Source organism: Pinus tabuliformis, chromosome 2_2 (genome assembly GCF_031772625.1).
Source record: "Pinus tabuliformis cultivar Carrire ecotype Pingquan chromosome 2_2, CPIR1, whole genome shotgun sequence".
Taxonomy (NCBI): domain Eukaryota; kingdom Viridiplantae; phylum Streptophyta; class Pinopsida; order Pinales; family Pinaceae; genus Pinus; species Pinus tabuliformis.
The window spans coordinates 249,528,044-249,542,413 of record NC_142300.1 but is presented as its reverse complement, the minus strand read 5'-3'; the positions used below and the strand labels follow the sequence as shown (position 1 = coordinate 249,542,413).

Here is a 14,370-nt window from a genome sequence, read left to right as displayed (position 1 = left end):
ATATTAACTAGGAGAAATATAAAAACATGAATTTTAGTGACTATCTCGTGATAAGTATGTGGAAAAACTAATATTTCTTGAGTTGTTTATTAAGAAATAATCAAATATATTATTTGTCAAAAGTTTAAATTTAATATAATATGATTTTTGTCTTATTTAACTCATATTTATTATTAAAAAAAGTTAAAAATAAAATAAATAAATAAATTGCGCTGCCCTCCGCCTCTGCGAGCTATTCGTGCTCTCACAGGTTGGTTGGCCGCACGAGGGCTGCGCCCCACTGCGTCCCTCTGCCATGGATGAGCTGGGCTCATCCCAGGCTCCTCCTATCAGTCTTCCATCCTCCCCAAAAGCTGAAGATGTCGCATTCAAGACTCTTTTGGCTTCACTGCCAGCCAAGAAGAAACTGAATGCTTTTAAGTTTGTGAAAAAACTAGAAAACATTTCGAAGGTCTCCCTTCCTCCGGAAGGGCCGATCAAGGTTGCTCTGTTGCTGGCAGAAAGGACCTTGGTAGGTCAGTTCACTGGCCTTTGGCCTTCTCCCAAAGCCACAGAAACCTGGGTCTGTAGAAACTGGAGACCATTAATCAAGCAAATTGTCACCTCGTATTTTCTAGGGCGAGGTTATTTCCTATTCGAGTTTATCTCAAAAGAAGACAAGGATCTAATCTTCAGGAACGGGCCCTATTTTATGGGTCCTCAAGGTCTCTATTTGAACAGATGGAATCCCGATTTTGATCCAACTGAAGATGTTATGTCGATGGTTCCAGTGTGGGTAAGGCTTCCGAATCTTCCTGTGCATTGCTGGAACTGGGACTCCCTTCAACATATAGGCAACGCGCTGGGCAAATTCATAGATCGCGCAAACACCAAGGATCAATATGACTGTGCTCGGATCTGTGTCGAAGTAGATCTAGAAGTGGGACTACCGGAGGCTATAAAGATAAATGTAGGAAGCTGGACTCATGTGCAAAAACTTGACTATGAGCAGCGTCCTTTCAAGTGCCGCAAGTGCCAGGAATACGGACATTTTGCCAAGAACTGCACAAAAAATGAAGAGGCGGTGCAAGGAAAGGAAGAAGGATGGAAGCAGGTCAAAAGGTCAAGGGCTAACCCTAAACTCTCAAACCCTCCTGGAGCTACAAAAGGAAAAAGGCTGCAACCTTCTTCTAGTGGCCAACCAAAGGCACAAGAGAATGCATTCACCCCTCTTTCCTCTACCTCAATCGAAATGCATGAAATAGAACAACAACAAAAGGAGGCAAATGAGAAAGAGATCCTTTAAAATTCCAGGCAAGGTGAGAACACAGTAGTAAGCCTTAAGGAAAAGGATACAGATATGGAAGAGGGAGACCTAGATTCAGAAGAATCTGAGGAGGAAGGAGAAATAGGAGACTCCTAAACATTGTCCTGCAGATCGACAAGAGGAAGGAAAATTGATCGAGAAAAAAAGAGAACGAGAAACATATAAAGACAAACTCCAAGGCAGCCAGCCAATGTTGGAGAAGCTGCTAGCAAAGACACCGAAGATTACAAGAAGTCACAGACAGGGGCCCAAAGGGGCCACCCATTCTCAGAAAGGTAAATAATGAATATTGTCTCCTGGAATTGCAGGGGGTTGGGGAGCAAGCAAAAAGAAGAAGCAATGAGAAGTTTGATTAGAATAGAAACCCCAGATATCCTTCTGATCTAGGAGACTAAGTTGGAGGAGAAGAGCTTCCTCCAAGTAAGCAGGAACCTATGGAGAAAAAGTGGAGGGCAGGCTGTCTCAGCCCAAGGTGCATCGGGAGGGCTGGGAGCTCTCTGGAATGAAGACAAGTTGGAATTGGTCAATGGAAAGCAGAATACACACTAGTAGCTTATGCAACTCATAAGCCGAGAAACAAGGGAGGCCTTTAGCCTCTTTAATGTGTATGTGCCGGTAAACGCAGGGGAAAAGAAGCAGTGTTGGGACTCAATCAAACTCATGGCTGAGGAAGAAACGTTGAGAAATATTATTATCGCAGGGGATATGAATATAACCCTAAGCTCCTCTGAGAAGAGAGGTGGCAGCATAGTAAGAGACCCAGCGAGGGAATGGGTGGAGGATATCATGCAAGATTGGGATTTGCTTGACATCAAACCTCTGAAAGGTAAGTATACTTGGTCAAATAAAAGAATTGGCCCTGGCCATATTGCTGCGAGATTAGATAGATTTCTTATTCAAAGTTCCTATCTACTCCTTGGTTTAGAAGCTCGGATGCTCATCCTGCCATGCAGTATTTCGAACCATAAACCCATAAAGCTGGAACTCTCATCACATAGAAATTTTGGGCCTATTCCTTTTCGATTCAGTGTTGTATGGATAAGGTATCCAGACTTTATGGATAAGGTTAAAGAGAGTTGGAATCGGCTTGTCACAGGGTCCCCTTTCTTTGTTTGGGAAGAAAAATTAAGAAGAGTAAAGGTTGCTTTGAAAATCTGGGCTAAAACTCTTCCAAATCCGGCTAATGAAAGGAGGATGGCCCATGCCTCCCTCGAGAAGCACCAACTGCAGATGGAAGAGGAGGAACCCACGGAGGAATCGACAGTCATAGAAGGAAATCTGCAGCAAAAATTCCACAAAGCTTGTCTACAAGAGGAAGAATATTGGAGGCAGAAATCCTGTAGTCTGTGGTTGAAAGCAGGAGACAGGAATACTTCCTTCTTCCACAAATAGGCCCAAGCTAGAAGGTCCTTCAACACAATTTCTGAAATAAAAGAAGATCGAGTTACCCATAAGGACTTTACAAGCATAAAAGGGGTTGCCTTCTCCCACTTTGAGAACCTATATAGTGAAGTTGAGGGAATGAGCCAGGACACTATGTTCTTGGATGTTGTCCCCTCCAAGATCTCTTCAAATATGAATCAACAACTGGAAGCTAAAGTCACCAGAAAAGAGATAAAGGTTGTGCTCTATGAAATGGAGCTGGACAAAGCCCCGGGTCCGGATGGCTTCACTGCCAGATTCATTCAAGTCTGTTGGCAAATAGTGAAGAAGGATCTGCACATAATGGTATCCAAATCTCAGTGCTGCTAGAAAATTGGAGGAAGCACGAATTCTGCCTTTCTCGCCCTCATTCCAAAGGAGAAGGGAGCCAGCACCTTTAACAGGTTTCGTCTGATTTCGTTATGCAATATTGGCTACAAGCTCATAACAAAAGTGATTGCCAACAGATTGAAGGTCCTCTTGCCCTCTATCATTGCTGAAAAGCAAGGGGGGTTCATTCAGGGCTGGCAAATTGTGGACAACATAATCCTTGTGCAAGAGGCGATTCATTCTAGCATGTAGTGGAAAGAAAAAGGTATGGTGATCAAGCTGGACCTTGCTAATGCGTTTGACCGAGTTCGTCACAAGTTTCTCTATGGCGTGATGCAGAAGTTTAGGTTTGGTCAGGAGTTTATTAGATGGGTTCGGTCTTGCATCTCCAAGCCCTGGATTGCCCCTCTAGTGAATGGAAGAGCAACGTAGTTCTTTAAAGCCTCTAGAGGGCTGCGCCAGGGCTGTCCTCTTTCCCCTCTTCTTTTTGTTTTGCAAGCTTCAGTTCTGAGTTTTTATTTAGAAAAGTGCCAAATAGATCAAGAAATTATGGGTCTTAGGATCGCTTGAGGCGTCAAGGATATCAACCATGCATTGTTCGCTGATGATTCTCTTTTGTTGGGTGTTGCCTCCGTATACTCTGCCTCCATATTCATAAAAGTGTTGGAAGATTTCTGTGAGACTTCAGGCAGCAAACTAAATGAAGGAAAATGCCACTTTTATGGCTGGAATATCTCCAACAGCGAGCTCTCCTCAATTTCCTGATGTATGGGTTTCGCTAGCTCTGCCTCTTGGAACTCCTTCATCTATTTGGGCATTCCTATCTTCCAAAGCAGGCACTCCAGTAAATATTGGCTCCCAATGGTCGAGAAATTTAAGAAAAAAATTCAGTCTTGGGGCTTCTCATGGTTGAACCTTGCAGGGAAAACAGTGCTTATTAAGTCTGTCCTATCTAGCCTGCCCATCTTCCAATTCTCAGCCATGTTGGCTCCCTCCAGCATCCTCGAGAAGATGGAGGAATGGATTCAAAGGTTCTTTTGGAAAGGAGGCAAGCAAAATGACAGAAAGATCCCCCTTTTTAGTTGGAACAAAGTTTCCAAGCCTCTGCTAGAAGGAGGTCTGAATTTCAAGGATCTGAGGACTCAAAATATTGCTATGGGGGCTAAGATTCAGTGGAGACAAATAGCTCCGAAACCGGGCTGGGCCCAAAAGGCATTATGGAAGAAATATTTTAGGGGTCAGAGGCTACGAAGCTTGGATGACCTCACCCACACCAGCAAAGGCTCTCAAATTCATAGACTTTGCATGCAGGCCTTACCACTAATACAAAAGCATTCCTATTGGATCCCTAGTAATGGCAAGCTCATTAATATTTGGACTAAGAAAATCATGAGCAAAGAACCTTTGGGTGAAGTCCAAGAGCTCTATGAGCTTCGAAGCTGGATGTTGAACAGTGGCATCAAAACTTTGTGGGATATTTCTAGCTGGAAGGATAATTCGTGGGTAGGATGGAAGAAGCCTCAAATGCTAGATGCTCTAGATCAGGCGTGGTCATTCCTGCTGACTAAGCTGAAGGGAATGAACCCGATGAGCATCAGGAAACAAGACAAGAGAGGCTGGGGCTCTCTAACTAGTTCTTATACTATTGAACAAGGCTATGCACAACTCAAGAAAATTCCCCACGTCCCTTGCTGTCCAGCGACTTGGCGAGGACTGTGGAGGCAGAAATGTGTGCCAAAAATCGATTTTTTCAGCTGGTTGTTGTGCCACAACAGCATTTTAACTGAGGATAGACTGAAAAAGAAAGGCTTCCTGGGCCCTTCCATATGTAATCTTTGTTTGGAAAATGAGGAAAATGCCACTCATTTATTGATTGAATGCAGGTTTGCCAAGAGTATTTGGGCTGATACGTTTTCCTCATGGGGATCCTCTGTTCGTCTACCAAACTCGATTGTTGGATACTTTTCTGATTGGGCTTATCTCTATCCCGAAAAACTCGCCAATAACAACTGGTTCAAGGTAGCTTGGATGGTTTATCCAAAATTCATTTTCTGGCAAATATGGATTGAGCGCAACCACAAAATTTTTCAAGAAAAAGCGCAGAAGGGTAACCTTGTTTTGTCATAAGCCAACGGCTTGCTCAAGGAATTTCTTGGTGAGAAATTTGAGAAGCTAGGAAAAAATAACTTAAATCCTCAAGAACTGGCGTGGGGGAGCAAGCTCGGCCTTCATTTTTTTGAGGAGGAGAGACAGTTCCAAACTACAAAAAACTAGCAGATCAGGCTTGCTGAGGGCGATTTCTGCATTTGGCTCCATAATTGTGACAATCTTCCTTGTTTTTTGATGGAGCCGCCAAAGGCAATCCGAGAATTGCTGGGGCTGGGGGTGTCATCAGGAATGCAAATCGCTACATAGAGAACAGGTATGCCTAGGGCCTGGGCCACAGTACAAACATGCAAGTTGAGGCCATGGCTTTATTGTAGGGTCTTAAGCATTTACAGGTTCTTGGTATTGAGAAAGCCAATATTCTTGGTGACTCCCAATCCTTGATTCGAATTCTTGTGGATAACACGTCCCCGAGGGACTTTCGGCTAGCAAGAGTGGTTGCCAAAATAAGGAAGCTAGTTGGTTCCTTTCTTTAGGTGAATTTTTTCCACATTCTTCGACAGAATAATAAGGAAGCGGATGCGGAAGCCAACAAAGCAGTCCTCCTTCCTGCAGGCACCCGGATAAGAGACGGGGTTGAAGATTGGGATCCAATCCCTTAATTTTGTTTCTCATGTATTACTGTCTTTTACTTCAGCAGTTTGTCTGTATTCACAAGCATGGGGTAATTAGGGAAATAGGCTTGATTAACGGAGCTCAAAAGATTCAAAATATTAAGGTTAGGAAGGTAGTTTTTCTATATGTTGAGGACAACCGGTTCATGGGCTTCCTAAATGTAACTGGCCCGCAGGCTTTGGATTTCTTTTAATACAAGCTATATCCGTTTTTGTGTAAAAATAAAATAAAATAGTTAAATTTAAACTAGTACATGAGCAAATAAAAAATCAAAATAGCACCTAAATGTTATATCTTTATTTACTAGAAAAAAGTTCACTTGCCTCTTTAAAGGAGGTTTCCAATAGAGCAAATCCCTAACTACAAGTAACTTCATAAGCCTTATTTTATATTTCTTGATCATCATCTTTAGAGAGAGAAATTTATAATTTATGGTGGTAAGAGTTGCTATAAATATTAAATTTAAATTGCTTGAAAATCTCATAATTTTAGTGATAAATTAAATTTAATAAAAATATATATTTTTAAGTTATATTAAATATAAATTAATTATAAACAAATGTGACTTAAGTTTTTTAAATTTAACAATAGATTGCATTTTATAAATCAATATTGAATTGGTTAAATTGTATTTTTGAATAGTTTATTATTATTAATATTTTATATTAAAAATTGAATGAGTTACACATTTTCGTCTTATTGATAACTAACTAAATTATTTTACCTTTAATTATTATTTTTTTTCCTTTTGAGTATTGAAATATTTTACTAATTAAATTAGAATGAATATGAATGAACTATATAATCAATAGAATTTAAGTTATATTAAATCTAAATTAATTATCAAAAAAATTCACTTAAGTTTTTTAAGGTTAACAATAGTTTGAATTTTAAAAACCAATATTGAATTGGTTAAATTTGTTTTTTGAATAATTTATTATTAATAATATTTTATATTAAAAATTGAATGAGTTACACATTTTTGTTTTATTAAGAACTAACTAAATTATTTTACCTTTAATTATTTTTTCCTTGTGAGTATTGAGATATTTTACTAAATAAGTTAGAATGAATATGAATGAACTATCTAAGTAATAAAAAAATATTTATCGTAATTTTACAATTATAGTTTCAACCATTCTAAACTTTGTAATTTATAAAAATATCTTTACATTTTTTTAAAGTAAGTCATTTTGCATGCAATTTTGATATATAAAATTTTGATATAAGTTCACCAATACATAATCTATAATAAATATTTTTTCATAAAAATAAACATCATGATGATAATCATCTAACAAACATAAACACCATCTAAGATACACATTCAAATTCACTAACATCATCTAATTATATACACCTCTAGCACATATAAACGTCATTAGCTAGCACACAAATCTAATAATCTAACAGAGAATCATCATCGTGATCACATCTAACAAAACACAAACATTGTAATCTAACATCATCACCACACACATTCTCAAATTAATATACATCTCATGTCAAATAACTATTATCACATACACATCTATATGCAAGCACATTAAATAAACATATCTAACATGACCTAACAATATAAACATCAACAACAACATATAAATTAAGTACATAAACATGAACAAAAAAACAAATGAATATATATATATATATATATATATATATATATATATATATAGTCAAATAACTGCAATCAAATATCTGATACAACAAACGTAGTAGTGTCAATTTGGTTTGCAATAGAAGACGATGGATGGTCAACTACTACCTCAACGTCTGTCGAACTCTAAGGTGGAGGAGGAGGTGGCTAGTCTGTTGTGTCAAGAGAAACGTAAGGCACATCCTCTAGCTCTAGTATCTGATCATGAGGCAAATGAGGAGGTGTACTACCAGAAGGATCACCAACACCCTAACCATGATACGATGGGGTAGTACTACTAGAAGCATCATTATCACCACCGTCGTCATCATGATCCAACAGAGTAGCACTATGTGAAGGCTCACTTGATGTATCTATCGCTGCATGCCCTGCATCCTTCATCGCTTCCAGTAGCCTACTAGCTCCAAAAATATGACACGTAAGAGTCATCATCTTGCGTGGATAGTCCCTATAGAGATCCACAAACCTAGGATTTGTGTTGATGTCTCGAGCCCTTGCCAAGCGGACTCCCTCCTCAACCAAAACTTTGGAAAATATTTCGTAGTAGTCCATGTGAAATCTTAGACCATCCCTACAGACCTGGATGCCCATGCCCCCCTGAGGTTTTGCCTCACCCTCTTGGGCCTCGCCCATCTCCTCATCTGCTCCATTCAGTGGGGGAGGAGGAATGTTCCCATGGAATGTGTTGATGTCTACAAAATATATAGCACACAAATAATTAGACAATTTAATTAAACAAGTTAAAGAACATGTTAGAATAATTTTTTTTCTAATTAATTAAAACAATAAAATGAAACTAAACTAATTTAAATTAAACACTAATATTAGCTTTATCATCTGTAGCCTCATCCGCTATGAATAGGATGTTGGGACAATGTCTTTGATCAATACCAGTGTATGGAAACGATAACAAGATAAACTCATGGTCATCCTCACTGGCCATTAGCGTTAGTGCCTAAGCGAAAATCCTAGTTGGATACTTTAGCAGGCCCCTCTTGGGCATCATTTGCCCCCATATGCGCATTTGAACCTTAATCATCGGCCTAGGAGGGCGACATTCAAATGTAGGCCTCGTCTTTGGAAACCTCTCAAAAAATTAATAAAAAATATTTGAAGCAAAAGGGAAGCTTGCCCTCCCATGTATCATCTCACGACATCTATCTAAATCCATACAAAACTGCCTAAAAAAATGGCAAACCATCTAATACATCGTGGCACTTGAACGAAAGAATCGACATAATACAAAAGAGGGCAACTAATGCGTTGTCCATCACTAGTAAAGTGTGCAATGGTGGTGACTAATAATGAGATACACCTAACCTCCTATGTAGCAAAAGAATAACTTTGTAACTGTCCACCACGTACTTGAAAATCTGTCGGACAGACTGCATGAAGCCCAACATATCTCTGAGAGTAGGCAAGTTGACTCTCTATTGCAACCACATGGGGGAAATCAGGGAACTAGGGAAAATCCTTCCCTCTCCTGGATAGGCCAGGGATAAAGTATACGTCCTCCTCAGAGGGCCTATACCATGCCTCATAACCGGCATGGAAACCCTGCTCCTAGACACTCCATTGACAGATCATATGTGCCGATAAGATAGAATGAACCTTCATGGATGTAGCCTCCTCATAGTACTTGAGGAGGCCTACATTCCTCAAGAACGATCGAGTCACTGTCATAATAGGGAAAAGGTATAAATCCCTCTCCCTCTCTCAGGCCTCCCATGGTCAAACCATATTGTATTGGTATGCCATTTGCTCTTGCTCCCTCTGTTGATGTCCCTACTACATGATTGACATATAACATACATCAGCCTCGTACATAAAACACAAATTTTATTTATTAAAAAAAAATGTATTTATACATATGGAAACATAACTTTCAATTAAAAAATAAAATAAAATCCCTGGTGCACCCAAAAAATAGTGATGCACTAAATCCGGTGCGCTATCAAACACAATCGCACTGGATACAATACGTACATACGTATGAAGCACTGTTGTTGGTTCATATATTTAAATTTTCCTTACGGTGTGTCTCAAACTTTGCATTGGTGCTCATGTATAACCATTTCGTATTGGTTCGGAACGTTCAAGTTATCAAACACATCGACCTATATTTTCTAATATTATTTTTTGGGTGCATTTGGTAAATATAAGTGCACTGGGCGTAACCTAAAAATGTATGCATCAACATATAAGTTATATATTTTCTTGGTGTGTTTTCATTTATGAAACGCACCGCAAAAATAGCAGAGCGTTAGGTTCATGCACCGAACGATGGTGCACCCTATAAATTTACATGGTGCACTGTTATGGTGTGAGCCGACGCTGTCGAGCACACTGTGCAGGAATAATTTATTTATTTATTTATTTTTTTCCTCCCAAAGATAGTGGTTTTTTTGAACTAATTTGAAATTCTAATCCACTAAAAAAATAAATTGAAGAGAAACATAGACATTTGCTTGCTAGGGAGGCATTATCGACACGTAATTGAGAAAAACAAATTTCACCATCGTTTGAGAAAATTAGAAAGCAACACACTGAGCACAGTATGGAAGGATGGTGAGCAAGAGAAGCACCGATGTCAGGGCACTTGCATGAGGCAAGAGTGGCACCACTGCTTCAGATCTCTCCAACACTGTAGCTTGTAAAAATGAAATTTACGGTTGGAAGTTTTTAGTTTTGTTTGTTTGTTTGTTTGTTTGTTTGTATTTTTTATTTTTTTTTTTTTTATTTTTTTAACCCCCATTCAGTGTGTTATTTTAACCGCAATGGTGCATCAAATATCCAAGAGCACCGCATTTTCTTTTTTAATTTAAAAACCTATAACAGTGTTTTTGTTAAGATGCCCCAGGGCATTCTAATACATGTATCGCGTCCATGCTTTGTTGGACTATAACACTGCATTTTTTTTTTAAATTAAAAATCGCCTAGCGATGCTCTTTAGAAGACGCACGAGGGTGTTTATTACATGAACAACACCAGTGCTTCATTGAAATATAGCACCACATTTTTTTGAAAATTAAAAAATATAGTGGTCCTCCTTCTAAGTATGCATCAGGGCGTTTTGCTACAAGAAAGGCACCGGTGTTATGCGTGTATATGGCACCAAAAATTTTTAAAAGTTAACTTTTCTTCCGGTGCTATCGACTATGCAAGCACCGATGCGTTTTGTTATTTAACACACTGTGTTTTTTTTATTTTATAAAAATAAATCTTCCATGGTGCACCATATTCTGTTAAGCACCAATGCTTATATGGACAGTAAAGCACCGGTGTGTTTGTATATTGTAGACGCACTATCAAAAAAAACATCTGCCCACCCACCTCCAGTACAAATGGATTTTTGGGCTATTTTTATAGGGGCTTCCGCAAAAACCTCCGCAAGAAGGTCTTTTCCTTGTAGTGATTTTCCTACAGGTTTCTTCTCCTTGGTCTATGGTATGCTCCTGCTACCTTCCAGAGAGTTACATTAAGTATCTTTTCATACCTCATCTATGATACTGTGGAAATATCTATGGATGAATTCACATTTGATGTTAAGTCCTTGCAAAAAGCCTTGGCCAATATTGACAAAGTTCTTCAAAAGTGTGAAGAATTGAACCTCTCCCTTAGTCATGAAAAAAATTACTTTCTTATGAATGAAGGGGTGGTATTGGGGCATCATTTGTTTTCTAGAGGAATCGAGGTAGACTCAAATAAAGTGAATATCATAAAACATCTTTCCATTCCTTAGAAGTAAAAAGATGTCAAAAGTTTCCTTGGCCACTCAAACTACCATATTAGATCTATCAAATATTTTAGCAAATTGGCCTCTTCCTTGTTTTCCTTATTAACCAAGGATAGAGAATTTTGTTGGACCTCACAATGCGAGGAAGTTTTTCATTGTATAAAAGAAAAAATCGCATCAATATCTATCTTGCAAGGTCCCAATTGGAATATTCCTTTCCATATCCATATTATTGCCTCAAATAGAGCAGTAGGAGAAGTGTTGGGACAACAACATAATAAAATGCTTATGTTGTTTACTCCATAAATAATAATTTGATCAATGAAAAATTAAATTACATAGTAACTGAAAAAGAATGTTCTTACAGTAGTTTATGCTCTTAACAAGTTTAGGAATTATGTTATTGCTTACCAAGTATTTGTGCACATAGATCATGTTGCCATTAAATACCTCATGAACAAACCTAATATTAATGGCAAAATTATTAGATGGATTCTATTTTTTAGCATTTTAATCTCACTATGCTTGACAAGCTAGGAAGGCAAAATGTTGTTTCAGATTTTTTGTCAAGACTAACAAAACTTGTAGATGAAGAGATGACAAATTATCAATACTTAAATGAACACCTCTTTTCCATATCAATACATACCCCCTAGTTTGTTGACATAGCCAACTATCTGATAACAAGGAGGTTTCCTTCACATTTTTCCTATGGGGAAAGATGTAAAATTGCATGGCAAAATGCAGCCTATAATTGGATTGCATGATATTTATTCAAGCTTGGACAAGCTCCTATATTGAGAAGATGTGCGAGGGAGGATGAAGTGCATGATATCCTTCATGCATTTCATGATGGGCCATATGGAGGACACTATGATGCAAAAAGAACAACTTAAAAAATCTTGCAAGCTAGCTATTTTTGGCATACCCTACACAAAGATGCCCATAGAAATATACTTCTCATAATGATAATGTCAAAGGATGGGGAAAACCACTAGAAAAAGTGAGATGCCACTTCAAGCGCAATTGTCATTATAATATTTTGATAAATGGGGTGTGGAATATGTGGGATATATAAATACTTCTTCAAGGAAAAAGAGATATATCTTAGTAAGCATTGATTACTTAACTAAATGGGCTAAAGTAAAGGCAGTTAAAGTAGCCATGTTTTTAAGAGAGAGAACATATTTTACAAATTTGGAATCCCAAGGGAAATAGATGTTGACCAAGTCACTCAATTCACTTCAAGTCTCAATTAAAAGATCATGAAGAACCACCACATTGAGGACAAGACGTTTGTTTGCACTTGATTTTGTCATGCAAAGAAAACATGAACCTTGCCCTTTGTCTTACTTACTTTCTTTTTGCCCATCTTTATACATTTTGACTATTTCCTACAATAAAGGCAAACAAAACCACAAAGAGGTATTTATACTATTTTATTTTAATTTTGAGTAATTGGCATATCAAAGTGCTAAAAAAATGTCATTTACTTGAATTTTCGAGAAAAAAATCATTATAATAATTCTTCATCAGTTGAGTTGGTTGAAAACACTCGAAGGAAAATCACAAACATGGGTTTTAATCCTCATCTTCATGACATTGTGCAGCTCCCATTGGATTCACAAAAGGAAAAACAAAATTCCACATTCAATGTTCCAGTCAACACGATGCCAACAAGAGGATAAATGCAATAGTAGGTACATATTTTGTGTTTTCCATAAAACAGTTGATGGGCATGAGATCACTCATCTTCGTGATTGATTTAGCTATTTAGAGGCTTGATTAGTATGTAATTACTCCAGGGAGAAATCATAGCTTATTTGTTTTATTTCCATTTGTATAAATAGCTATGGAGAGTAGAAGGATCAATACTCCACAAAGAAACTTTTAATTAAGCTCTGTACCATCACTTCTATTCTCTCAGTATATCAGTTTTAAGTTATAGTATTTTGTGGTTTTATAGGCCATAGGCCAAGTCTCGAGGGCCCCCATACTATGGCCATATGCATTGGTTTTATATGTACATAGCATCTATGTTTCTACTATGCATATTTATATTAGGTAAATGCTTTCTTTTTATTTCTCTCAAGTTTTCTTATGTACCAACTCTTTGTTCTTTAGATTATGTTTCATTTTATAGGTGTAGCTTTAAGTAACATTGCATTTCATTAGTTGTGGTATTATGATCACACTCTATTTGCTTAAGTTGTAGCTTTATTTCTAATCAAGTTTGAATGTGTTTTCTTAGTAAGGACTAAAATCATCTTTAGAGTATTGCTACAAGATTCTTTCATCCATAAAGTTGAAAATATACATTGTAGCTAGTGATTCTACTAAGGACCACAATGAATGCTAGCTAGCAAGATAAACTTAATCAAGCATCTTTTCAGTTGCTTTAGTTAAGCAATCTATATTTGTTGAATGAGCATTAAAATTCCTTTCAATCATCAAACTACATAGTGAATAGAATACTATTGTGAAATCCATTTACCCTTGAGGCAATGAAACTTTATAGCCTGGTTTTCCACTAGTGAAACTGTGGTAGCCTTAGATTGAAAAGATTAGTTATTGCCTTATTTTGATTTTTTATTACTTTGCATTGCAGTAGTTTAAGTGTAGATACCATTTATATTCCTCTCAACTATATTTTTAATATGAATTTCATTCTCATTTTTAACCTTATTTATAAATTTGTTCCATTTACGATGTAGAACAAAAGAAAAGACTAAAAATAATTCTTAACATACAGTGGTTGCACTTCATAATTCTTAACCCTAGTTGATAATGAGTGTCTTAATCTATGTAATCATTTATCCTACAAAGTACACTCCTTACCACCCGTAAGCCAATGGACAAGTTGAAGTGACCAATATAGAGCTAGAAAATATTTCATAAAGACAACCAACTTACACAAGAGGGTTGGGTCAACAAATTGATAGAAGAAATATGGGCATATAATACCACATGAAAGACAACCATAGAATTTAGCCCTTATGAGTTGATATATGTAGCAACATCATGTTTCCCATTGAGCTGGAGTTTACTACCTTAAGAACAATTTCCAAGCTAGACATGGACTTTTCAGATGCACAGGAGGAGATGAGACAACAACTCAATGCATTAGATGAAAAT

At 37.4% G+C, this 14,370-nt stretch overlaps 2 protein-coding genes across 2 annotated transcripts; both read left to right on the top strand.

The window, feature by feature from the left end:
• Positions 1 to 295: 295 nt before the first annotated feature.
• Positions 296 to 1,285, top strand: LOC149192228 (uncharacterized). The gene has a single exon (XM_089406874.1). It carries the CDS (start codon positions 296 to 298, stop codon positions 1,283 to 1,285), a length of 990 nt encoding a protein of 329 aa, XP_089263000.1.
• A 681-nt stretch (positions 1,286 to 1,966) lies between these two features.
• LOC149192227 (uncharacterized) lies at positions 1,967 to 2,698 on the top strand. Its single transcript, XM_089406872.1, has one exon. It carries the CDS (start codon positions 1,967 to 1,969, stop codon positions 2,696 to 2,698), a length of 732 nt encoding a protein of 243 aa, XP_089262998.1.
• The last annotated feature ends 11,672 nt before the right edge of the window (positions 2,699 to 14,370 follow it).

Coding starts and splice junctions, on each gene's coding strand:
- LOC149192227 (XM_089406872.1), top strand. CDS start 1,967: ATGGCTGAGGAAGAAACGTTGAGAAATATTATTATCGCAGGGGATATG.
- LOC149192228 (XM_089406874.1), top strand. CDS start 296: ATGGATGAGCTGGGCTCATCCCAGGCTCCTCCTATCAGTCTTCCATCC.